We start from the raw sequence: 25,911 nt of genomic DNA, 5'->3' as shown, positions 1-25,911 counted from the left end.
TTTTTTTTTTTTTTTTGTAAGATTCAATTCCTGTTTTCTCATAATGGATTTGGGGGTTTTGAGAGATAGTAAAGTATGCTTTTATCTTTAATTTACAATCTACTGTTTTTATGATTTCCCCACCACTTCTTAATTTCACCTCCACCTTTTTGTTCCTGTTTATTTTCTATTGGTTTAACTATTTAGATTTTAGGGAAATAAATAAATATACTAACATTGAATCCAAACAATTTAATTACTAGTATCTTATCTTATTAATTATTATATAAAGTTTCTCATTTGCAAGATCATGAATCAGATGTTGACATATGTCAACATAGTAATTTTTTTTTAAAACATGGTAGGACATATAATTATGAAAAAATTATATCTGCATAAAACTTACATGTTTACATCTAAAAAAATTCTTTTCCTAAATTTTTTTAAAAAAATTAAAAAAAACCAATGTATTTTCAATTATACGCTAATTATATTATATATGTGTTTTCAATTAGATATAACATATGTAAACAAAAAAGAATTAATTGATTAAGCATGTATATTAAATTATTAATTAATAAATAATGAATCAATAAATTAAAAAAAAATAACATAAGTTATTTAACATAATTCTCACTAGATATAAATTGTATTTATCGTTTTAGTATAGTATTTTTTAAGGAGATATTTGTCAAATATAATGCTTCTCCACCTATAAAAAGGCCTTTTTCATAAACATGCCTCCACCAAAGAAGAGTTTGGGTAGTATCTCCACTTTATAACTTTGGAGAAAAGACTGTGGGGGAATTGGATCGCTTGGCTAAAAAGGCTTCGTTAAACAAACTGATGTCACGGAACCCCATGCCACCTAAGTCTTGGGGCAGAGAGAGTTTTTCCAACCTAATCCAATGGATTTTTTGGTGACTTTCACTTCAAACTACATCAATAGTTCTCGACTGCACTTGACAGATTGGCACACGTAGCCTTTGGCAGTTTAAAGTAAAACATGGCAAACACCGGCATTGTCATCGCTACTGATTTGATCAATACTTCCTTACCTTTCATAGAAAGGGTTTTTGCATCCCAACCCGACACTTTAGCATTTAGTTTGTCTTTTTATATAACTAATCATTTCCACTTTTGAACCACTAAAGCACTCACGAAGGCCTAAATACTTACCAGTTCCACCTTCATTTACAATCCCCAAATTGTTTTGAATCTCCAACTTGACAATATCTTCCACCTTATCTCCAAAAATGATTGAAGACTTTGCTTGGTTAATTTATTGTCCAGTGGCCTTTCCATAGGCTGTAAGGTTGATTATTATAGTAACTCCTATTATAAAATATTACATATTTCAAATTTTACTAATGGAACAGTACTACCAAATTATGTTTGACACTCACTACTATTAAACCAAAAATCTCACATTTCAACGCAAACGTACAAATCAGAATAGTTTTGTTTATAAAGATTTCACATGTTTGAACCGGTCTGGTCTAACGGAAGAGAAGACCACCACCTACAATATATTCTGTTATCTCTAAAATATTATATGCGATTGTTTTTCTAATAGATATCGAATTGTCATTTCATGTTAAATTTATTTGATCTTCGATTTGACTCCCATTGACTTTCAAAAGATCATGTTAGCTCCCTCCTCTTTTGTCCTTAAGGGACTATCATCTATAACTCGAATTTCTCATAGGTCTCTCTTTCTTTTTATCATATGTTGTCGGAGATTTTCAATAATCTCAGCAGCCTAATGTCGACCAAACTAGTAAGTATATCCCCTGGCCTTGTTTTGTTCATTGTCTCACAACTTTCCGGGGACTGTAGACGGTCTTTCCGGGAAACATGAGTATAACTCTTCATCTCTTGACGGGTTTAATTCCCAAGATCTGATGCGTTTCAGTTCTGTTTCTTCTTCCACAAGCAACGATTGTGGTTTCTCCTTCATGGAGCAGGATCATACAGGAGACGCGGTGAAACTTTAACGAAAACGCAGGGATATTAATCAAGAAACAAGAGGAACAACACATTCAGTTGTTGATCTTCAAATCCAAGACCTCACAAGAATGTAGAGTGGAAATCATTCCAAATACAAGAACTGCTTATTGTTGATTCAACATGAACTTTAAAAGAAATTAAAAAAAATACAGAAATACAATATTAGAATTCAGGTTCTTCAACTGGAGCAATAACCCATTCACCATCTTCGTTCCTGATCAGTCCTTTGTTCTTCTCCACCAAGATGCACCAAGATCCTGGCACTAAACACTCATCTTTCAAGAACTCGCATGACTTGTTTACTAAAGCAATACTTCTCTTCACCATCAGTTTAAACTCTCCTTTCTTCCCATTCCATCCAGCTACCACATGTAGCATCGCATGCACATATATGGAAAAGGAATATGTACAAGTTTCGTCTCTGTATCTTTGTAGTAAAAATTGAAGCAGACTCTTACCTGAAGATTACGCCAATCCCCCGGATTCCTTGAATCTCTTAGGAACGGTGACTTCTTTGTATCGATCACAAAGTTGATTCCCATGTGCACATACCCTAAAATTCTCCCTGGATATATATATATATATATATATATATATATATATATATATATATATATCGAGTTAAGAGATCAATCGTGTTCCTTACATGTAGGATCTTCAAGTTTTTGTGAAGCATTGCTTCGTCTATGAAATTCTTGTTTCCAACCTGTGGACAACCAAATACTATAGCAGTGACCGGAACATCATCTTTGGTGGCGTTCTCGGCTATATAATAGGCGGCTAAAACAGCCTCTGTAGCTCCCAAGCTATGTCCAGTCAATACAATGCTCGGTTTGTCGTCCTTATACTTCAGTAGAAGCTCCTTGATGCTAGCTAGCAACTGTGACCGTAGACTCAGCTTGGTAAATTTCGATTTGGGTTGATTAGAAGTATAGATTGTGAGCCACCCGAGCATCACCTTGCACCCTTCTTCGTCTTCACTGTCACTATCAAAAGTCGTACCTTCGACTACACCAGATTCATCCTGCTCCGGACCATGCAGCAATGGGTCAGCTGAAGTGTACCTAACCCCCAAGACATTGACCCACTCGTAGTTCCTACTTGTTCCTCTCAAAGCTACATAGATCTTACGGCGTCCTAAAGCCTTAGTCCGTTCATCAGATGTGACTGCAATGTAGCCAAACCAGCAGTTAGACTCTCGGTCCCAAGCATCTCGTGATTGACTGATTTTGAATTGAGAAGCAGACCTTGGGGGAGAGCAACGCGAGCTGTGGCATAGAGTAAGCTTGCTACCTAATATTCAGAAGCGCGCGGATTCGAGCATGACCTTGTCGAAGAAAGAAGATTTGCCGTAGCGGCTGGCTCCACAGTACTTTGAGTTTTGGTCGTTGACGAAAGGCATGCATCGTAGGTGGCTTGACAAAAGTCTCCGCAACGTAAGATGAGTTCACGAAGTGATTGGTCTAACGGGTCTAAGAGAGTGTCCCAATTCTTTGAGCCTAAGAGCTCTTCCCATAATGTTGTTGTAGCCACTAGAGAAAATTTGTGTGAGTAAGGAGATAATAAGTGACTCTTGGTTCTTGGGTTTTATATGTAACAATTTTTTTTTTCCCTTTCTCAATTTAAGTTTCTTTTTTTTTTACTTTATACAAGTGGTTGTGGTGATGAAAAGGTTATACATGGTGTTGGAATATTATTGGCATATATAACAATCTTGTCTTCGTCGTCGAGAGTGGCCATGACCCAATGGCCATCCTCTGTTTTGAGCATGCCTTGGTTTTTCTCGACCCACCAACACTTGGGAACCAAACATTAATTCTTCTTTCAATAGTGAACACGATATTTGTTAACCAAGGCTATGTTTCGGTCACTTTCATCTCGAACTTCCCATTCTTTCCGTTCCATCCCGCTACTACATGTAACATCGCCTGCGCATCCCACCCCAAACCATAACCGTTAACAAAAACACCAATGTCGGTTCTACTTACATGTGACTATAGATGGTTCAAATTCAAACGTCAATCGTTTGTGTTTGCATGCATGTTTTTATGTGAAAACAAGTCAACCAAGATTTTCTACAATATTAATATTTTCATTAGGAAAATATTAAAAACTACTGCAAAATGCAAACGTAGATGATTTTATTTTTGTTTGTTTAAAATCTGATTATATTCAAATTTACCCTGAAATAAAGCAAATTGAATAGAATGAATTGCCTGAAGGTTATGCCAATCACCAGGATGATGAGTTTCCTTAAGAAAAGGTGAAACTCTCGTATCAATTTCGAGTTTGGTCCCAATGTTGACGTATCCCATTATCTTAGCTGGATATCGAGTGATGAGATCAATTTCATAATTCACGTGCATGCAATACACTCACATTGTTATGTCCCTTAATTAATTGCGGAAAACGTTACAAGCGGCGATAGCGATGTGCCGCCAGTGACGGCTATTGTGTTTGTTACAAGAAGCAGAGTTATGAACACTATGCTAGGTTTCTCGTCCTTGTATAGCTCTAGCAATTCTTGTATCTACTCGTACCATTTATACGCAAACAAACTGAATTAAAAATGATTTTAAAAGCAATTAACCTAAGTAAAAAAGAAAAGAAAAAAAAAAAAAACGTCAAAATATATAAGTTCAATGTATAATGTTTTGATGGAAACGCAAGCAATCAAGCTCTTCCCATGTTGGCTCGACTATGATTTGATTTCTTGTGTGAATGTTGTATGCGTTGTGTAAATTAAAACACTTGAGATTTTGCTTATATATAATCGTGAGAGCCACTTTTAATTCACTACAAGAAATTGAAGTATTAATATAGCGTTTAACACCTTTCTGCTATAATTGGTATATCTCTCTGTTTTAGATAGCCTTTGCCAAAGTACAAACGCTATGTATGGTTGGTCAGATTTTAATGTTAAAAACGTTTTAAAGACATGTAATATATATATAGCACTAGTAAGTTCTAAAACTCTATGCATCATTCACGCGAACAAAAAAAAAATATTTGCCCCCCTAACTACTTAGTGAAAAAAAGAAGCCGCTCTCAAAATTTTATTCACCCACTAACCCTAATTTACTCTCCCTCTGACTCCACTGTTTTACTTATCAAACTTTTTTCTCACTATCTCTGTTCCTCACCGAATACTTATTTAAATCCCTCTACATGAGATTGAGAATAGTCTCTCTCTCTTTCTCTTTGTGAGGTTGCTTCGTTGCTATGATTTTATCTCACACCTAACCCTAATTATTTTTCCTGAGATTCATATCTACGATCCGGTGATGAGTTCGGAGGAAGCCAAGGTCGTTGGTAAGTAGTTCTGGTCGATTTCTCTTCCAATTGAATGTTGAGATCTAGGTTTTGTATTGATTCGTCACCCATTCCCCCCAAATTCGAAACCATGCTTCTCCTTCGACGAAATCCTCAAGGTACCGAAGAAGATCTGTCTTAGCTCGAAACGACACCGTCGATGCCAGCACCCCTCATGTTCCTCTGATTCTTCCTCTTCTTACTATTATGATGCCTCCAGATCTGTGGATTTCTTTCCCACCGACATTTGAAAACCTTTGTTTGTTTGGAGTTAAAAATCAAATTTTGGATTGGCTGGCTTCAGAGATTTATCGTGCACCAACCTCTGTTATGGCTTCGGTGGAGGACCTAGTCCCTGTCGAATCTGAGCCGCCTGACGAAGGGACAACGGTTGCTCAAGACCTCGTGCAGGAGTCAGAAGGTCCGTTTATCCTTGTTTCTAACAGGAGAAGTGGCCGCAAGGCCATGTTGTCACATTAATCCCCTTTATCGATGTTTTTTGTGTGGAATATAAAAGGTCTGAATAGTACCAGATGTCAGGACTTTATAAAAGAATGGATCTCCATTCATAGACCACTTTTTGGAGCGTTCCTTGAAACGCATATTCAGTCGAATAATGCAAGCAGAGTTGCAAGAGCTATTCCAGTTGGTTGGAACTTTTTTGGCAATTTTGACCATCACAACACCGCGAGGATTGTTGTGTGTTGGGACCCCTCAGTCTCTGTATTAGTGTACCAGTCCTCTGCTCAACTGGTTACATGCGGTATATATATCTCAACTTTGAGTTTAAATATTACTCTCTTTTGTCTATGGTCACAATCTTCCGGAAGACCGTCTGCCACTGTGGGAGGACCTGATCCGGCTTCATGATACCACTCCAGTAAGCCGCTGCCCATGGGCGGTGGTGGGTGATTTTAACCAAATCCTCCGTCTTTCAAATCACTCTGATCATCTCTCTCAGGATGTGGATACCACTGGTGTTGATGACTTCATGATCGCATTGCAAGAAGCGGAGTTGTTCGAAGCTCAAGCTCAGGGTCTTCCTTTCTCTTGGTGGAATAATCAAGATCACAACCCCATCTCCAAGAAAATAGACCATGCACTCATCAATCAGGCATGGGCCTCTCAACACCCTGAGTCTTTTGCTGATTATATGGAGCCTCAGCAATCAGATCACGCGCCTTGTTTTTTTCAAGTTCCAGCGATGAGGCGGCAGATCCGCAAGCCTTTCAAGTTCTTCCAACATGTGATTGACCATCCTGATTATCACCAGTCTATTTCGCAGGCTTGGTCCCCTTCATCTATTCAAGGAACATCCCAATTCAAGTTGGTCCGGGCCCTAAGAAAACTGAAACCTGTTTTGAGGAAACTTAACAAACGACATTTCAGCGGTATCAGTGTTCGAGTCAAGTCACAGGCAGCTAAGATTGCTACACTGCAGCGACTCCTTCTCTCCTCGCCAGACGTGCAGACTGCTACTGAAGAACATCAAGCAAGGACTCTCTGGCAGGTCCTGATTAAGGCAGAGGAGAAATTCTACAGACAGAAGTCGAGGGTTCTTTGGCTACACTTGTGGGACAAGAACACTTCTTTTTTTCATAAGTCTGTGATGGAAAGGGCAGCCAGGAATCATATTCACCTGCTGTGCGATCATAATGATAGACGGATAATGAATGCTAATGAGATTAAGTCTTACGCAGCATCCTACTTTGAAGGTATCTTGGGTCAAACTGACATGCCTACCTCTCCCGCCACAGTTGACACGTTGCGAGAGCTACTACCTTTCCGCTGCACTGATGTACAAAGTCAGCTGCTTTTAAGTCCTATCACTCCTGAGGAAATAAAAGCGGTTCTCCTAGCAATGCCGCTGAACAAAAGTCCAGGTCCAGATGGGTTCTCTGTGGAATTCTTCAGAGCTTCTTGGGATGTCGTTGGTAATGAGGTAGTGGAAGCAGTTCAGGAATTTTTCAGGAATGGGCGTCTTCTAAAGGATTTTAACACTACCATCTTAGCCCTCATACCCAAGGTGCCTCAAGCAAGCAAGCTAGGGGACTTTCGGCCAATAAGTTGCTGCAATCTGATTTATAAACTCATTTCTAAGATTATTGCCAACAGATTAAAGCCGATTCTGCTCGAGTGTATCAGTCCAAACCAGGCTGCTTTCTTGAAAGGAAGAAGCCTCAGAGACAATGTGCTGCTAGCCTCGGATCTGATAAGGGACTATCAAAAAGCCTCGTGCCCAAGGAGCTGTATGATCAAAGTAGACATTCGCAAGGCATTTGATACGGTTTGTTGGGAGTTTGTACTGAAAGTGTTGGAAGCACTGGGGTTTCCCCCCCTTTTCTGTACGTGGATCAAGGAATGTATCTCCTCTCCTCGTTTCTCTGTCTCGATCAATGGAGAACTGGCCGGTTTCTTTCCTGGGAAGAAAGGTATCAGACAAGGAGACCCAATCTCTCCCTACCTCTTCATAATGGTGATGGAGGTCCTCTCCAAGCTTCTAGAATCGGCTGCTGCAACTAAGAAAATACAACTGCACCCTCTGTGCTCTTCTCCGCAGGTCACCCATCTTTTATTTGCAGATGATCTCCTTGTTTTCACAAATGGATCAAGCTGCTCTCTCACGGGAGTTGCAGAGGTTATGAGCCAGTTCAAATTGTTCAGTAGTTTGGACATGAATCCAGCTAAGTCTGAAATTTTCTTTGGGGGATACTCGGATGCTGAAGTGGGTGACCTCAATGCTCTCTCAGGAATCAAAGTAGGCTCTTTTCCAACGAGATATCTAGGCTTGCCGCTTAACCCTGCTCGGATTTCGCTTGCTACGCTTCAGCCTTTTCTAGAGAAAATCAAATTGAAGCTTCACTCTTGGACAGTTAAGTTATTATCCTTTGCAGGAAAAATCAGGCTCATCTCCTCCGTCATATATGGCATGGTTAATTTCTGGATTTCTGTCTTCAATCTCCCGAAGGGTTTCTATGAAAAGGTGGACTCTCTCTGCGCGCTTTTCTATGGAAAAACAAAGTGGGAACAGCAGTTGGGGCGAGAGTGGCTTGGAAAGATGTGTGTAGGCCTAAGGAAGAAGGTGGCCTCGGCATTAGGAGATTGGAGGACTTCCAGATTGTTTTTCAGCTGAAGTTAATTTGGAACTTGTTTGTCAACGCAGACTCCCTGTGGGTTGCTTGGTTACGAGGGAATGTTTTCCATCGAAAGAGTTACTGGGCTATAGAAGACTCTCAACGACTCTCCAGATCAGTTCGTGGTCTGATAAAGCTGAAACCCCTCCTCAAGGATTTTCTATACTGTGAAATTGGTAATGGTAGAACAATCTCCTTTTGGTATGACAACTGGTGTGCACTATCTCCTTTGATCGATTTTCTTGGAGCTAATGGACCAAGACAACTGAGAATCAGGAAACATGCTCATATCTCTGACGCGGTAAGGGAAGGGGAATGGCGGATGCCTGCAGCACGATCTGAACAGCAACAATCTTTTATGGAGCTGCTCACTACCATCTCCCCACCTGCGGATTCAAATGGAGAGGATATTTTTCTCTGGCGTCGGTCTTCGGGAGTTTACGCAGGTTTATTCTCTTCAAAGGAAACTTGGGAGCAGCTTCGCCCTCACTCTCCCACGGTGCCTTGGTACAAAATTGTCTGGTTCAAGGAAGCAGTGCCACGCTATTCTTTCATAACTTGGCTTGCTATGCTTGGGAGACTGCCTACAAAGGACAGAATGCGAAGCTGGGGCCTCACGGTACCTGCAGGCTGCGTCCTCTGCTCTTCTGGTATTGAATCTCACTCTCATCTCTTCTTCGAGTGCACTTTCTCTACCTCTGTCTGGGACGCTTTCGCTTCTAGAGTCTGCNTGAGAATCAGGAAACATGCTCATATCTCTGACGCGGTAAGGGAAGGGGATTGGCGGATGCCTGCAGCACGATCTGAACAGCAACAATCTTTTATGGAGCTGCTCACTACCATCTCCCCACCTGCGGATTCAAATGGAGAGGATACTTTTCTCTGGCGTCGGTCTTCGGGAGTTTACGCAGGTTTATTCTCTTCAAAGGAAACTTGGGAGCAGCTTCGCCCTCACTCTCCCACGGTGCCTTGGTACAAAATTGTCTGGTTCAAGGAAGCAGTGCCACGCTATTCTTTCATAACTTGGCTTGCTATGCTTGGGAGACTGCCTACAAAGGACAGAATGCGAAGCTGGGGCCTCACGGTACCTGCAGGCTGCGTCCTCTGCTCTTCTGGTATTGAATCTCACTCTCATCTCTTCTTCGAGTGCACTTTCTCTACCTCTGTCTGGGACGCTTTCGCTTCTAGAGTCTGGCCATCTCCTCCGCAGGATCTCTCGTCTATTTCTCCCTGGATCCTCCAGGCACGATCTAATTCTCAATCCCAGGAAGCAACTCTCGTCAAACTGATCTTGCAGGCAGCTTGTTACTTCATTTGGCGGGAGCGGAATGCAAGGATCTTCACCAACACATCAACACCAGCAGCTTCAGTTCAAGCCACCCTGGATCGGTCCTTAAGGGATCGGCTTCTATCTCTCCCTAGCTTGTTTCTTGGCTCTTATTTCAGTTGTATTAATTTCCCTTTCTAGTTTATTTCCCTTAAATAAGTTGTATCAACATGTACAGAGAAAATCAGAAAATTTGGTATAAATTTAACCTTTTACCAAAAAAAAAAAAATTTAGCTGTCATTTATTTGTTTTTCTTGGTGTTCTTTGAAAGGGATTTGAGAAACCTAAGTCGATAAGGTTAATGGATCTAGAGAAAGCAGCTACGATGTTCTTCATCTAAAGCGGATATGTCGATCCCCCATGTAAGTGTCTTCTACAACTCTCCACTCTTTCCTCATCTGTGTTGTTTAACTCTGTTCTTAAAAATATTTTTGGGTGCAGGATGTTGCTACTGTTGGGACTACAAGGCCGTAAGTGTTGTGGCTACATTGCAGTTATGAAAATAGAGATGGAGAATGAGGGGTTAAGCCCACCTTCTCAAAGTTTTGACCTCCTTGAATAGCATCATTGCGTAATGTTGGTATGTTTCTATTGATGATCTTGTTCTTTTCTTATGTCCATATATGTTGTTTAAATGTGCTCTTACAAATGTTTTTGGGTACAGGACATTGCTACTTTTGGGTCTTTAAGTCCTTAAGTATAATAGAGAAGGAGAATGAAGACTTGAAAGGCTGGTTACATCGGAGTAACTACAAGCTCCATGGTACATGTAAATAATGTAGATTTGTTTTAGTATCTCGTATCTTGTGAGTCTTTAATTTATGATGTGTAAATGTTGGTCAGAAAACAAAAAAATAAAAAATTTATTACACATTTTTATTTTTTTTTTATTTTTAAAAATATGTACCAATAAATGAACGCCACGTGTCGAGGAACGTTTCTCACAGCCTTCTCAAAATACTCCAGCAAGGAGGGTTACTCTTCTTTTTACTTTTATCTCTCATCTTTTTCTTATTTTTTTAATAAGAGTAACTATATGAGTAACACCAGTATTCATGCTCTAAGGTTATTGGAGCAGTAGGTGGTTGGTTTCAAAAACATTTCAAAGATTATGGGTTCAAGTGTAGAATATTCACAAGTTTAAATACAAGAGTTATATTTTTTAATTATGTATTTGTACTTTGTAATGATATTTTGTATCATTGTTTTATAGAAATAGAATAAAATTATGGTATTGTCTCTTTTAATTTGTCAAATTATCCAAAAACCAAAAAAAAATAATCCTGGTAAATTATAATTTATACAAAATTTGTTGTAACAATTAATAGCAAATTACAATTGCTATGGTTGAATATATGAGAGCATTGAAAAAAATGTTATATTTAATGAAGATACGATAGCAATGCTAAAAACCGCTATCAAAAGTGGCAAACCTATTATAACTAGCGATGATAGAGCGCTTCATAAAACGTTATAGTATCTTTAGATAGCGTTTTTTGGACGCTACAAAAAGTCAATATTCTTGTAGTGATTTATTCTCAATAATGAAGTTATGAACTAGTCTTGTTCACTAGTAAACTTGTCAACACCTAATATTAAATTCATATTGAGTTATATATCTTCATTATAACAAATGCACCCTAAACCCGATAACTAATATTTCGTCATGTGTGACATTAAATTTTAAAAATATAGTGAAGGATATATTTTTAAATTTTTATAATCTTGTTATTTGTGAATGAGTAAAATTATGAGATGTTGATGTGAATCACATTCTATTGGGCTGGTATATTCCTTGAAGTGAATATGACTTTATGCTATAAAGGGTTTCCACTATTCTACTACAATATTAAGAAGTAGTAGAAAAAGTATTGAAAGCTCTTGAAGAGTATATATACTATTGTCTATGGAAACACAGTTTGATATTAATGTGTTATAGTCTCCCAAGTCTCAAAGTCAAAAGGGTCTAAGATATACTACATTACCCAATTTGAGAATGTTATTAATTACAGAGTGGGATTCAAATCGAGATTGATAGACATGAAGTGTCATCATCTCGAGGGGGAGAGTTCATGAATCCCACATACAGAGGTGCTTGAACAAATATAAGATTATGTTCACACCCAAATGAGTTTAATCACTCATATGAATGAGCAAATCTTGAGGATTTGAAACGTAATCATGTTGAGACAATAAGCGAAGAAAAATACTTTGAAATCATAAGTATTACCCAAGACAACAAAATTATTTTAGAGATTACATGCATTATCTAGAAGATAGTGCTTTGTGAAAATCTCATTGTTTGGCATGACCGGTTTAGCCATTCCGGTTCAGTAGTGATGCGAAAGAATAATCAGAAATTTCTGAAAAGATTCATTAGAGTTATCCTCGTGATTTCTTATATGTGCTGCTTTACAAAGTAAGCCGATCATATGACTTTCACCGACCCAATGAAGTTGGATAGTGTCAATTTTCTGGTATGTATACAAAGAGATATTGTGGACTGATCATCCACGATATATGTTTGTTATCAATATGCAATCTTGAGTTTGCGAGAGTATTTGGTTAATTAACAATGGTGGTGAAACCATGCTAAGTAATTGACATAAATGATTCTACATGTCAATAAATTCGCATCGGGCCAACAGATTATCATGAGTAATCCCCATTACAATTGGTTTGGGTGAGAAACCAGATATATTCCATCTAAATGTGTTATACATGTTGGTTGCTCCACCACAATGATATAAGATGGAATCTGAAAAAATGTTGGAAATATGTTGGCTATGAATATCTTTTGAAGATTGAATATCTCAAGAAATTGAGGCTCGAGATGCAGAGATTGTTGTTTCAGTGAGTCAATCTTTCCATCATGAGGGGGAGAAAATAAACAGCTGGAAAATAAATATATTGGGAAAAATTATCTGGATCCTCGTACTTTGAAATGTGCACTAGAAATTGAAAATATAATTTATTTGCAAAGTTTAGCAAATATGATAGAAGGCATTTTCTGACCTTGAGTGACAAAGTCACATACTAGCTATGCTCGAAATGAAATTAATATCCTAGAATTGGATAAGATCAACTGCTAGTAAGTCTAAAGATCGCATGACGTGTGATAGACTTATGGTTCCAAATATAAGCATCTTCGGAAAAAAAAAGGAGCATGAATTAATATGGCACCGAAGAAGCAAAGAGTTATGAGAAATCTCGAGAAGAGATGTAGACATGAGTCAAAGAGATTCAGGTACCTGAGAATCATAAAGAAAAGAATGTAGTATTGCAGTTGATGATATTATGGATAAAAAAAATCGAGGATCATAAACCGCGGTTAATATAAAAGTTTTATTGAAAAGTATACACAAAGAATGATTGGTTAATCATTGAAAGAAGTAACTATGAAATAGTTCAAGTCTCTTGAAGAGATAATATTTGGACATGTAGACCTTACACTTGAAAGTGTAAAATGAATGGGACATAAGTGGATCTGTATGAGAAATAAAGTACATGTAGTAGTACAATGATTATCAGAAAATACTTATGAGAGATCTGGTGGAAGCAACTAATTTAGATCCCTTATGATTGTGATCGTAAGAGCAAGATTTGATTCAGTCTATCTCTTAAAGTGATTATATTGCTAGAAGCAATATATTATAACCCTCGAGAACGTTGTCAAAGCGAGAAAAGTTTTGTAGACTTTTGACAACTTTGGGGAGAAAATGATGAGAGTTTATCTTTAGGTGAGAATCATGGGTGTAGATCATTGTTGTTGATCTTATGGATCTCATAATGGAATGAAAAATCTTAGGATTGTGGACTGATGCTCATATGTGCTTTTGTACACTAAAGCTCTGTTTATAACAGTTCAAAAAAGATGATATATATGGTCATAATGAATAACCTGAAGATGATGCTTTCAGGGGGAGAAATATGAGCATAAGCGTGGTTGTACTTTTTTCCCCTTATCATGGTTTTTATCCCATTGGGTTTTTCCATGAAAGGTTTTTAACAAGACAACAAAGAACACACAAAAGATAAACATCTTGAGAGGAATATTATGATTCCAATGGTGAAAGACTATCATCTTTAAAGTCTCTGACATACACTGATGAGACCATGAGAAATTAAGATAATGATCAAGATGAGTCATTTAAGAGACCAATAACCTACAGAAGAATGGTGATGTACGGTGATATACATGTTCTATACATTTGTTCAAGTGAAGATTAATTTACCAAGGCGTTTTCAACCACTACTTCAAGAAGCTACTTCATCATATTGGATTGCGACATTTTGAAGATTTCAAGTGATGTACTCAAGAGGGGGAGTAAAAGCGAGCTGCACTATTTTTCCCTTAACCATGGTTTTTCCCACTGAGTTATCCTGGTAAACTTTTTAATGAGGCAGCATCTTACGCGCATTTACATCTATTCAATTACAATGGACATCCAAAAGGGAGTGTTATGTATGATTTAGTGGATGCCCATTAAGGCCCATTAATAATCCATTAGGTTATAACCTAATGCTTGTTCACCAAGTTGTATCTTTTATATATATTCTATTATGTCTATGGAATAAGACAAGCTTTCTCTTTGCTTTAACATCTATTTTTTTTAGGAAAAAAAAAGTATAAATTTAGAATTAAATAGGCCCATTAACGGTTGGCTCCACAGTAGATAGAGGTTTGGTCGTTGATGAAAGTGTCGTAAAGTGGCTTGATAGAAGTCGCCGGCTCGAAGGATAAGTCAGCGAAGTGAGTGGTTCGAATAGGTTTTGCCAATTGTCTAGACCGAGAAGCTCTTCCCATGTTGGCTCGACTATGATTTGATTTCTTGTGTGAATGTTGTATGCGTTGTGTAAATTAAAACACTTGAGATTTTGCTTATATATAATCGTGAGAGCCACTTTTAATTTATTCGTATTGAAGTTATGAACTAGTCTTGTTCACTAGTAAACTTGTCAACACTAATATTAAATGGAAAAATCACATTTTAAACCTTCGAATGTCATTGAATAGCACTTTAAACTTTGAAATATTTTCACTAACATTATAAACCTTTAAAATTATTTCACTAACACTTTAAATCTTAAAACTAATTTTCATTTTTATACAGCCACAAAAGATGACGGAACAGTAATATCCATCAACATTAAATAGTTAAACTATACTGATTTGATTTAAATACTTATTTAATTAATTTAATTATTTATGATGATTGATATAAAAAAAAATATCAAAGCAAAAATGAAAAATGAAGAATCAGAAGTAAGGTTAAAACATTTGACAAATGTAAAATTGAAGACGACAATATATTTAGAAGATTCATTGGTTTTCAATGAGAAGTCAGTCGATTTGAATCAGAATCCAGTGGAGATGCATTTATTAAAAGGATTAGTAATGTGAAGAGTAACGTTGTAAAAGTTTTGTCTACAATGAAAATGAACATAAATTTATTTTTTTATCTTTCTATATATTTATAAAAGCTAAAACTAATTAAAATTTAAATTAAACCAACATAGTTTAACTATTCCGCGTTGACGGATATTATTATTCTTTATTTTTAATGGCACTACAAAAATGAAAGTTAGTTTTAAGGTTTAAAATGTTAGTAAAATCATTTTAAAGGTTTAAAGTGTCAGTAAAATCATTTTAAAGGTTTATAATGTTAGTGAAATTCTCTTGAGGTTTAAAGTGCTACCCAGTGACACTTTGAAGGTTTAAAACGTAATTTTCCCAATATTAAATTCATATTGAGTTATTTAAATTTATATTTAAATTATCTTGAATTATTCTATACTACATTTAGTTAATAAAAATTGTGGTTTTTTCCTGCATATGATGTAATACAAAAATTTTAAAACGGACATATATTACTCAATAGATGAATAAAAATATTTGGGTACAATATTCCACATCGTCTAAAAAAATTGGGCAATGGTTCAGAGTCATACTATAAAAGAGACCAAAATGATTCTGAATACAAATGAGTAGAATACTTGATTTATCAGGCATTCAAACTTTAAAAACTTTTATTTGGTTTATTCCGGTTCTTTATTTTAAAGATTTTTAAAAGATTAAATATAAAAACTATTTAAAACTTTTAAAAAGTTAAAAATGATAAATATTATACCGTGATGGGGTTATATAGTGGGACGGGTTTTATAGATGATATAATGTGAGTTAAAATATAATGTGAGTTAAAAATATTAAAAATTAAGATTATATAGTGTGAGTTAAAATATTTCGGGACGGGATTATATAGTGGGACGGGTTTTATCGATATTTATATAAATTAAAAAATATCATTAATTCGGTGTCACAGGGGTAAAACATCATTTCATTATTTTGTTAACATTGTCGGTATCAGAGAATAGACATATCTAATTAAATTGATTAGATAAATATTATGTAAAAAAAAATTATATTGCGGTATTATATGATTTATTTAAAAATTATTATATAATTATAACTTATTTAACCAACAAGTACAACTTATAAGTTAAATATTTTAGTTATAAATAATTTTGCTCAGCGGTGTACCGCGGGTCCTAATCTAGTTGTATCTAAGTAAGCAAATAAGATGAAAATAAATACAACTTGTTCATTGTTCTGGCAAAAAGAAACAGAGGAGGCTTTAGATTGACCTAACAAATTTACCCCAGAACCTAGGGCTTGAAGGAGAGCCCCCATCTTCAAATTGATCCTGCAGAGTCTTCAATTCACCCACAGTTCTTGGATGATCCTCTATCCAAGATTTGAGTCCATTTTTGACATCCACAAAAGTTGTTTTCAACTCATCAAGGGAGTTGGCAATGGTGTGGAGACTATCGATTGACTTAGGGATCACATATAAGGCAAAGAAGAAAGCACCAATGATGTGTTTGTGATTCCACACAACTTCAACACCTGGCCAAAAGTGATCATATGAGAGAAAGCGTTCCATGAAACACATAAAAGAGGTGGTGAAAGTTTTACTAATTATAAACATTACCATGAGAAATGAAGTTTTTCTTTGTTTTCTCTTTAAAGTCTTCAATCAAGAGATTAGTCCACTCATTACGCACAACTGGAAAGAGTGTTTCAAAAAGAAACCTAGAAGTTAGGTAGTAGTTCATGCAAATGGGACAAAGGGCAAGCAAAGATCCTTCTTTAACCATATTAGATACATGGGCTGCAAATTCCGAAACAGACTTAGAAATAAGTCTAATTAACAATAAGCTTAGAAAGTAGACACAAGCAAAAGAAACTCACTGCTTATGCAATCGTTACATAGCAAGCAACCACAATCAGTAATAGGCATAATCAAAAGACACTTGCCGCATAATGTAAAATCCTCCTTCAGAAAAGAAGAAGAAAAACAATCACTAACGAGGTTAATGGGGGTCATGAGAAAAGAAGATTTGATGGCACAAACTTCGGCATAACGCACGCCAGATTGGGTTTCACAAGCATGATTGAGAGTTTTACTTGCTCTCTCAAATCCCTTTAAGTCCCAATTTGAATTGACAACCAGATACAAAGTTTTGTTACGTTGGATTCCTGATCCTTGAGAAATTGTGGCAACAACAGCGTTCAAATGATGAACAAAACCAAATAAAATCAGACTCTCTTGTACCATGAGACATTGAATCAGAACATATAGTTTCGTATCAATAGCGGATCAAATTACCTCCGGATCGTCGATGATGGTCTCCGCCATTTCAGCCGTTTCAGGGTGGATTCCTGATCCTTGAGAAGTTGCGGCAACAACAACGTTCAACTGATGAACAAAACCAAACAAAATCAGACTCTCTTGTACCATGAGACATTGAATCAGAGCATATAGAGAGATCAATAGGAACAGTGAATCATATTACCTCCGGATCGTCGATGATGTTCTCCGCCATTTCAAATTAGCTTGTGATTTTTTTTTTTTTTTGGTAAGATTCAATTCCTGTTTTTGTATTGGATTTGGGGGTTTTGAGAGATAGTAAAGTATGCTTTTACCTTTAATTTACAATCTACTGTTTTTATGACTTCCCACCGCTTCTTAATTTCATCTCCACCTTTTTGTTCCCATTTATTTTCTATTGGTTTAACTATTTAGATTTTAGGGAAATAAATAAATATACCAACATTGAATCCAAATAATTTAATTACTAGTATCTTATCTTATTAATTATTATATAAAGTTTGCCATTTGCAGGATCATGAATCTGATGTTGACATATGTCAAAATAGTTAATATTTTTGTTTTAAACATAGTTGGACATATAATTATGAAAAAGTTATATCTAAATAAAACATGGTATAAATTTAGAATTAAATAGGCCCATTATCAGAGATGGCTTGAAGCCCACAAAGAGGTAAAAGCCGAACAAAGTGATACGACCGACCATACGAACGATATCAAAAAGCTAAGATTACGATGCTCGTCGTCGGTGAGAGATTTCCCGGCGAAGCGAATTCGTTTCGTCTCCGATGGTTCAGGCAGTAGTCTGATTCAGACAACACATCTCACAGTAGTATTTTGATTCTAGCTGGCGATTTCAGTATATCTCGACCAATTGTATCAATTTCTCGTACTTGAATTAGCGATTAACGTAGCTGAGAGCAATGGGCCAATGGCTTTGGTCGAAGTCGCGAGATCTTGTCTTTAACTCGATCCGCGAAGTAAGAAAATCGGAATTCACTTTTTTTCCCCGTCTCATTATGTTATCCGTTTTGATCTGCTTCACGTTAATCATTACGATTTCTCCATGATCTTGTTTGTTCTATTTGTGTGGTCTTGCTCAATTTTTTTTGTTTCTTCTGTCAAATGTGTTTGTTTTGCAGATAGAAAACGAAGTCAAAGATGCGGTTGTGTATATTGATGCTGGCTGCAGAGAAAGTTTCCAGTTTGCAGGAGCTTTCCCGTTGGTGCTCGAGCTGTCTGCAGCCTTGAAAANTGACTTTTTTTTTTTTTTTTAGATGCGGTAAGCTCGATACTGTTTAATAGAAAGATGTGATCAATTAACGTTTAGTGTATGATAATTGAGGATCTAGATAGAGAAATGTAAGAACTGTTATTCGTTCTGCATTTTTATCAACTCTCAATGGGAAGATTGAATTGATTTTTGTGACGCTATTGTATGCGATCTTGGCATTTGAGTTTGAATGGCTTAGGCACCGCTTAGATTGTCTTTCTGAAGTTATTTTTCTTGTAATTGTTCTGTTTGCTTTTCCCGATTCCATACTTTTGGTATAAAGGGCATTATATTACCTAGAAAGTGTGATATCTTCTGATTTATTTCCTATGATGATGTGACTTCTTGATGCATTGTGCTCTAGGTGGCTGATTGGAATTCAAAGGCTGATTGTGCGAAGAGAATCGTGACTATGACATCTCGGCTTCTCAATGATGCTACGATTTCTAAGCACCCATGAAGCTGTTCAGCACTGCACAGTATTCACGTCTATTTCAGAGGTGCTCATCATTAACGCTATCTTTTGCCTCATTCGTTTATCTATCCCTTCTTTTACCTGGTAAAAATTGACATTTGTATTGGCATATCTCATGGTACAATCATAAGCTATTGGCTTATCAGCACTACGGATCCCTTTCCTTCATAATAATTTTCCATATATAAGGCTCTTCAAAATAGGTGTTTGTTTTCTTGCGTTACTGAAGATATATCATCTAATTACTTTATTGATTTTGAACGTTGTACAGGGATCTCACTCAGCCATCCTTGATTCGCCTCTAGGTCCAGGATTTCAATGAACATACTAAGAAAGCGACAAAAATATCTAAAGACAGTTCGTCAGGTGGTATAGAAGGTTTGGTAGTTTCGGTGCACCACTCCCCCTTGATTATTTGTCCTTTCACTCCTCGAGCGTTTGTCTTACCTTCCCAAGGATCAGTCGCAGAAGCGTCCGTTTCCCATCAACATTAGGATTCTCTTAGTTTTGGTTTGCCTCCTGGTGCAACTCTTACCGCACATTTCCTTTACCAGCTGGCTCTTAAGGTAATTAACAACGCATAAATCGTTTTTATTCATGATGTTCATGAAGTACGTGAGCTAGAACACTATGAAGATATCTGTTTCGCTTGTTTGTCATTAATTTAACTTGTTCCGTACCTTTTCTGAAGTTTGTGACCATGTTGTTGCTTTTTAAAAACTGTAGATGGAATTGAAGTTGGAAATATTTTCACTTGGTGACCTATCAAAGAATGTTGGAAAGATTCTGACAGACATGTCATCAAGTCTTTATGATGTAGGGCGTCGTAACGTAAGCGATCTGCCGGCCTGTTACTTGTTGACCGCACACTTGATCTTACCCACTCCCTGCTGTCACGGAGATTCACTTTTCCATCGTATCTTTTCATCTTTGCCTCGGACAGAAAGATTTTCTTCACAAGAACAGCTTAAACAGGGGGTCCCAAGCATTAATCGTCCTTCTCTTGATGTTCAAGTGCCGCTTGGAAAACTGCTTAATGAAGAACCAAGCAAGATTCGGGATTCTGGTTTTCCTGTAGGAGTTTGAAGCTTTTTTACGTGGCTGGTATTCATACACTTCTGATCCACAAAATGTAGTTCTGCTTAATCAGTGTGACAAGAAATCTACCACCAACTGAACTGAACTACTAAATGGATCTCCTGTCGCTACAGCTACTGAATGTTTTAGAGGAACACCTTACTTAGAGGCCATGATTGATAGGAAAACAAAGGATGGAAGTGTACTGGTAAAGAAATGGCTTCAAGAGGCTCTGCGTCGCGAAAATATCTCTGTTAACGTGAGAGCTCGTCCTGGTTATGCTACAAAACCGGAGCTCCAGGCCATGATCAGAGCATTTTCCCAAAGCCAGTCGTCTTTGCTAAAAAACAAAGGGATTATTCAGTTAGAGGGGCAGCTACAGCTGATGCTCTTGATGGATCTCAAAATGCCGAATGGGATACTTTTAGTAGTGCGGAGATGATGTTAAATGTGAGTGCCGGTGATACGAGTCAGGGATTGGCTGCGGCTGCTCAAATTAGTGACCTGATTAACAAAAGCGCTGTTGCAGAACTTCAAGCTAAGAAAAATGAGAAAGCAGATACCTCATCGCTGAGGGCTGCTATCTTTTCGCGATGCCCTGCTCCTTACAATTGTTGGTTACATTGTTGCTGGCGAAAATTTCCCTACATCTGGCTCAGGTGGGCCTTTCTCTTGGCAAGAAGAGCATTTTCTAAAAGAAGCCATTGTCGATGCTGTTCTCGAGAATCCATCAGTTGGAAATCTCAAGTTTCTGAATGGGTTGACAGAAGAGCTTGAGGGCCGATTGAATCGTCTCAAGTCCGAGGAAACCAAAGAAAGTCCCGCTGATGATCAATTAGACATTGATGCTCTTGATGATGATCCATGGGGAAAATGGGGTGACGAGGAAGAGGAAGACGTTGACAATAGTAAAGCAGACGAGTCCTATGACGATATATGCAGCTGAATCTACCACTAAGAGAAGGCTCATTGGCTTCAGAAAACAGCTTTTCTGGCGATCCTTCTGGAAACAAAGGGCTACTCTACAGGCTTATAGCAAAAGTGTTGAGCAGAGCAAACAAGAGATACCTGGTTTAGAATACCATTCTTCTACTGTCGGACGGTTTTTAAAAAGCGGGTTTGGAAGGTTTGGTCTTGGTCAGGTTTGTTATTGGAGGAACGACACTTCTAACTCCTGACGACATGTTCGACTTATTGCTGGGACAGTTCAGCCATTTTTGATCTCTTCCGAAAAAATCTCACTCTCATAACCCACCGACTGTTATTAGCTTGAAAAAAACCATGAATATGATCGAATGTTAAATTTACGAAACTACAGTTCCATTTTCGAGAGAAAACAAGAGATTTGGGTACGAATTGTGGATAAGCTAGTTACTAATTCTATCGCCAAATCATTTACATATTTGGTCCCTCAAGCTTTGCAACATTTATAGAAAAAGCTTTTTAAGTTAATAAAATTGAGAAATCCCCCCAACCCAAAAAGAAAAAAAATCACATTTCACACGAAAAACCTCGAGTGAGTGAAGGAACTGAGAAGAACAATGGCAGCTATGAAAAGCTCGAGAGATTAAGGTCTGGATTCAATTTACACCCACATGTTTGATTTCTCAACTTAGCTGCCATTGTATTAGAATGGAAGGCTACACTGTTTAGGGTTCCATGAACTTTTTGTGTCGAAGGATTTATCTTTTTACTTGTTTCGTAGCTAGGGGACTTTAATTGAGTATTATAAAGGATGCTAAGATCATTGGGATTATTTGACTAGATAATGTGAACATAGGAGACCCGATCAAACATAGAAGGCTTGGAAGCTTTGGTACTAGCTGTGGTTTAGTTTAGAAGGGGCTAAGTTCTTACGTAGGGAGCTTCAAACGAGTAAATAGATCATGCAAGTTTTGTCTAATGGTGGCACTGTGAGAGTTGTGGATTCTGTAAACTGGTAATAGTTGTTGCTGAGTTGATTTTCAAGTAGAGTGAGGGAGGACAGAACGAGCTTTAACAGTGAATATGGACTCATTAATTCGTGCATCCCCTTATATTCATATATTTTTCCGTTCTGATGTTGTTTTTCATCAATGGTTCAGGCTAATGCCAAGGCTAAATTTGATGAAACCCTTGAGGCGCACGTGAGGTTGGGCATTGAAAATGGCAGATCTGAGCTGGTATTTGTTGCTTTTCTTTTCTCTGGAAATACATAAATCTCTCTAGCCTGTTCTTAATCAAAGATCTCAGTCTTTATCATTTGATTGATTACTCCTAATCATATAATCTGAAAAACAGTTGTTCTCCCTGGCTTTATTTCTAGACTGACTGATATCACTATTTAAACTGCAGATAGTTCGTGGTACTTTGGCTCTACCCCACTCTGTTAAGAAGGTAAAAAGAACGTCTTTCTAATCCATAATGGGAATTTCTGTTTACCAGCCACTTATATAACACAAGAAATAATGGCTTTCTTTGCCGAGGGAGCTGATGTCGTTGGTGGTCTTGAGCTCATTGAAGAAATCTTGAGTAAGGAGGTACCAATGCATTTTACTTCAGCCTCCTCGGATAATTCACTTCTGATATCTATTTGAACATGCTTGCATTTGGCTCTGTATCTCATTTCTCGAGACAATCTTTTTCTTTGTTGAATTGTGTTCCAATAGCAGATTAATTTATCTGTACTTAACTCCATCTGCAGAAAGCGGCAAGATCGACTTTGATAGATGTCTTGCAACTCCAAAAATGATGCCCCGTGTTTACAAGGTTCTTGGATATGAGCACTTATATAAAATTCTTTGGAACATGAAGGATGCGACATCTTCTCACATTACATATGGTTTTTGCTTATTTGCAGATATCAAGGATTCTTAACAATCACGGTTTGATGCCAAACCCCAAAGTGAGTTTGATTCTTTCACTCAGCATCTTACTCTAATTTATCAGTTGGTATGCTTACCTCTTGCCCTTAAATTAATTTGAAGGAATATTATACTTGTTGTGTAGCAAGGTAGTGTGACCAAGGTTGTTACGAAAGCAGTCAAAGACGCAAAAGCTGGACATACCAAATTTAGAATGGATAAAACTTTTATTCTTCATGTGCCACTTGGAAAGGTGACATCTCTTCCCAAAGAATTGAAGTTTATCTGACTTTCATTATCCTGAAAACCAGATGAGCTTTCCTTAAGACGCTTTACGAGTGCTTTCATGAACGCCCTTTTGCTAGCAAAGCCAGCCGGATTGAAAGAGGGTAAGTCATACCGTGAACTTGTAACTTTTGGTGAGAGATTATTGTTTGGCTGATTAGAGAGNTTTTTTGTTTTTTTTTTTTTTTTTTTTTTTTTTTTTTTTTTTTTTTTTTTTTTTTCTGCAGCTTCAAAATATGCTGGCTATGTGAATGCATTCCACTAAGCTTGTAGATCAAACCTAATGTCTCCTTCTAGAAACACGTTTGGAATCCATTAAGCCTAAAAGAATTGCTTTTGCAGATGGGAAAGGGTTATCCAGTATCGATACAGTCGTTATCTAGAGCAGCGGATCTCCATACCAAATTGCAGCTCAAGTGAAGCTAGTAGACTTTAAAATCTTGATTATCGGGGAAAAGTTTTCCAACTGTTTCCAAATGCTGAATCATTTGGTTTGGCCAAGCTCTTGGACTCGAGTGAGAGTCATATCACAACCAGAGTCATGGGTACCTTTGGGTAAAGTCCAAATTTTTTGTACCCATGGTTATCATTATTATCTTCTCAGATGATGTCCTTACAAAGAGCGATATATATAGCTTCGGTGTCTTGCTTCTTGAAGCGGTAACTGATCATGGCCGTCCTGCTAATGAGGTACTAATTAAAACTGGTATAGATTTTGTACATTGCTTGAAAATCTTGGTTATGAGTATGTTGGTTTCTAGAATATCATGAATCGGTCTGTGTATTGGCTGGCAGGTGAATCTTGTTGAATGGCTAAAGATGATGGTTGGAACAAGAAGAGCTGAAGAAGTTGTGGATCCAAGACTTGAACCTAGACCTAGTAAAAGTGCTCTGAAACGCGCACTTTTGGTTTCCCTTAGATGTGTCGATCCTGAAGCAGAGAAACGTCCAAGAATGAGTCAGGTTGCACGGATCCTTGAATCCGATGAACACCCTTTTCACAAGGTACATATGATGGTCCAAAGCTGTAACAATTGTTATAAATTCTGTATTCATTCAAACAAAATCTTCATGTTATGGCAGGAGAGGAGAAACAGAAGAAACAGAACAGCGAGCATGGAGATTGTTGAGACCAAAGACGAATCTCTTGGTCCTAGTAGTTCAGAGACTCAGAGAAGACTTGTGAATAAGAAATAGAATGAGACAGCAGCTTCTTCAAGTCTTGAGATGTTCTCTTTCTACTTAGCAACTAATTGATTGATGATCACACACGTTTGGTTTGCTCTGTCTCTCCCAGATGATCAAAAGAGCATGTGGGAGTGATGACTGTTGCAACCTTCGGAGGCATTTATTTAGGACTATAGTATTTACTCCTATTATTTTGGAGTTAATTATTCCTGTCTTGTCGGTAGGGAACATTTGTCAGTCAAAAACATGTGTTTAAGATTTGGGAATTTTGCACCCACGTCCACTTTCTCCAAAAGTATTAACACTCACACCCACTTTCTACTACTCATATACTTTTCTCAAGTTTAATTACATATTACCCCTCACTCCTTATAACCCCTTCTATTTTTTCTCTCTTTCTATCTCTCTCTATCTCTCTCTCTCAATTATTCAACCAAACAATACATCTTCTTCTTCATTGTTTTGCTTTTGCTCATCCATTGAAAGAGAAAAACTTATTTATGTTTCTCTCTCTTTCTCTCTCACATTCCTTTTCTAAAGTTTTTAAAAACCATTCCAATAATGGTGGAAATCTAGAGAAGGTGAAATTTTTAGATCTTTTTCCTTATCACTTTAGATTATATGAAATTCGATCTGGATTATCCATTTGGATAAGTTTGACAAATAATGTATCCACAAATTGTTATCCATGTGGACAAATATCGTATCCATTTGTCGTTGAACATATGTTCAATGATAAGTGGATAGTCAATTGCAGTATTGTTAATAGATAGTTACTTGTGTTTCTTCATACAAAATAGAAGTAATACACATCAATTCAGGTGACTATGACAACGTATCCATATCGAAACATATGGGGTTATAGTGCAATTTGTGGATACGATATTTGTCCACATGGATAACTATTTGTGGATACAATATTGTGGATACATTATTTGTAAAAAATATAGCAATATGTATCTTAAAATGTAAAAAATATATAATCATAACATATTGTATATATAATCATAACATTTGTTTATGTATATATAATCATAACATATTGTATATATAATCATAACATATTGTAAAGGGTTAATAACAAAAAAAAGAAAAATAGAGAAAATGAGGAGAGAAAGAAGAAAGGGACAAAATTGTCCAACTAACAATGACACCTAAGCTAAAAACTTAACAAAGTATACCAAATTTGTAAAGTAGGTGTGGGTGCAACAAGTTAAACCCAAAGTAGATGTGACTGCAATTAACCCTTAAGATTTCTATGGCGTCAGGAAGAGAGAGACGTCTCTTAAAATCTATGTATGCATCACCCTGCTTTTATTTTTAATCACGGGATT

General features: G+C 37.0%; 2 protein-coding genes and 2 pseudogenes across 9 annotated transcripts in view; 2 read left to right on the top strand and 2 right to left on the bottom strand.

The window, feature by feature from the left end:
• Window positions 1–17,793, bottom strand: part of LOC104791397 — a 19,709-nt gene extending 1,916 nt beyond the window's left edge. Inside the window, exons 1-5 of one of the 7 annotated variants that reach the window (XR_768904.2) lie at window positions 17,621–17,793; window positions 17,434–17,523; window positions 17,179–17,309; window positions 16,756–17,100; window positions 16,297–16,670 (exon numbers count right to left, since the gene is read on the bottom strand). Coding sequence is in view for 3 of the 7 variants with exons in the window: in XM_019226930.1 (XP_019082475.1) it covers window positions 16,399–16,670; window positions 16,756–16,935; window positions 17,016–17,151 (588 nt within the window). In the remaining 4 variants the exon portion in view is untranslated. Of the gene's footprint in view, window positions 1–16,296; window positions 16,671–16,755; window positions 17,310–17,433; window positions 17,524–17,620 lie in introns of those variants that run through there. The other 6 variants (XR_002032557.1, XR_768905.2, XM_019226930.1 and 3 more) reach the window with 6 other exon arrangements.
• LOC104793797 lies at window positions 2,152–4,304 on the bottom strand (annotated as a pseudogene).
• Window positions 18,109–21,338, top strand: LOC104791395 (annotated as a pseudogene).
• On the top strand, window positions 21,727–24,893 carry LOC104791394 (50S ribosomal protein L1-like). Of its 2 annotated transcripts, XM_019226937.1 has the most exons (10): window positions 21,727–21,833; window positions 22,346–22,423; window positions 22,596–22,772; window positions 22,945–23,009; window positions 23,101–23,145; window positions 23,250–23,253; window positions 23,416–23,493; window positions 23,732–24,079; window positions 24,185–24,394; window positions 24,473–24,893. In XM_019226937.1, the coding sequence occupies exons 3-8, from the start codon at window positions 22,709–22,711 to the stop codon at window positions 23,770–23,772; spliced, it is 297 nt and encodes a 98-aa protein (XP_019082482.1). In that variant the 5' UTR covers window positions 21,727–21,833; window positions 22,346–22,423; window positions 22,596–22,708; the 3' UTR covers window positions 23,773–24,079; window positions 24,185–24,394; window positions 24,473–24,893. The 2 variants fall into 2 exon arrangements, with proteins under 2 accessions (XP_019082482.1, XP_010515574.1); XM_010517272.2 differs by lacking the exons at window positions 23,732–24,079; window positions 24,185–24,394; window positions 24,473–24,893 and adding an exon at window positions 23,617–23,669.

This window comes from Camelina sativa, chromosome 6 (assembly GCF_000633955.1).
Source record: "Camelina sativa cultivar DH55 chromosome 6, Cs, whole genome shotgun sequence".
Lineage (NCBI taxonomy): Eukaryota > Viridiplantae > Streptophyta > Magnoliopsida > Brassicales > Brassicaceae > Camelina > Camelina sativa.
Note: the sequence above shows the minus strand (reverse complement) of the source record. Positions and strands in the feature narration are given on the sequence as shown.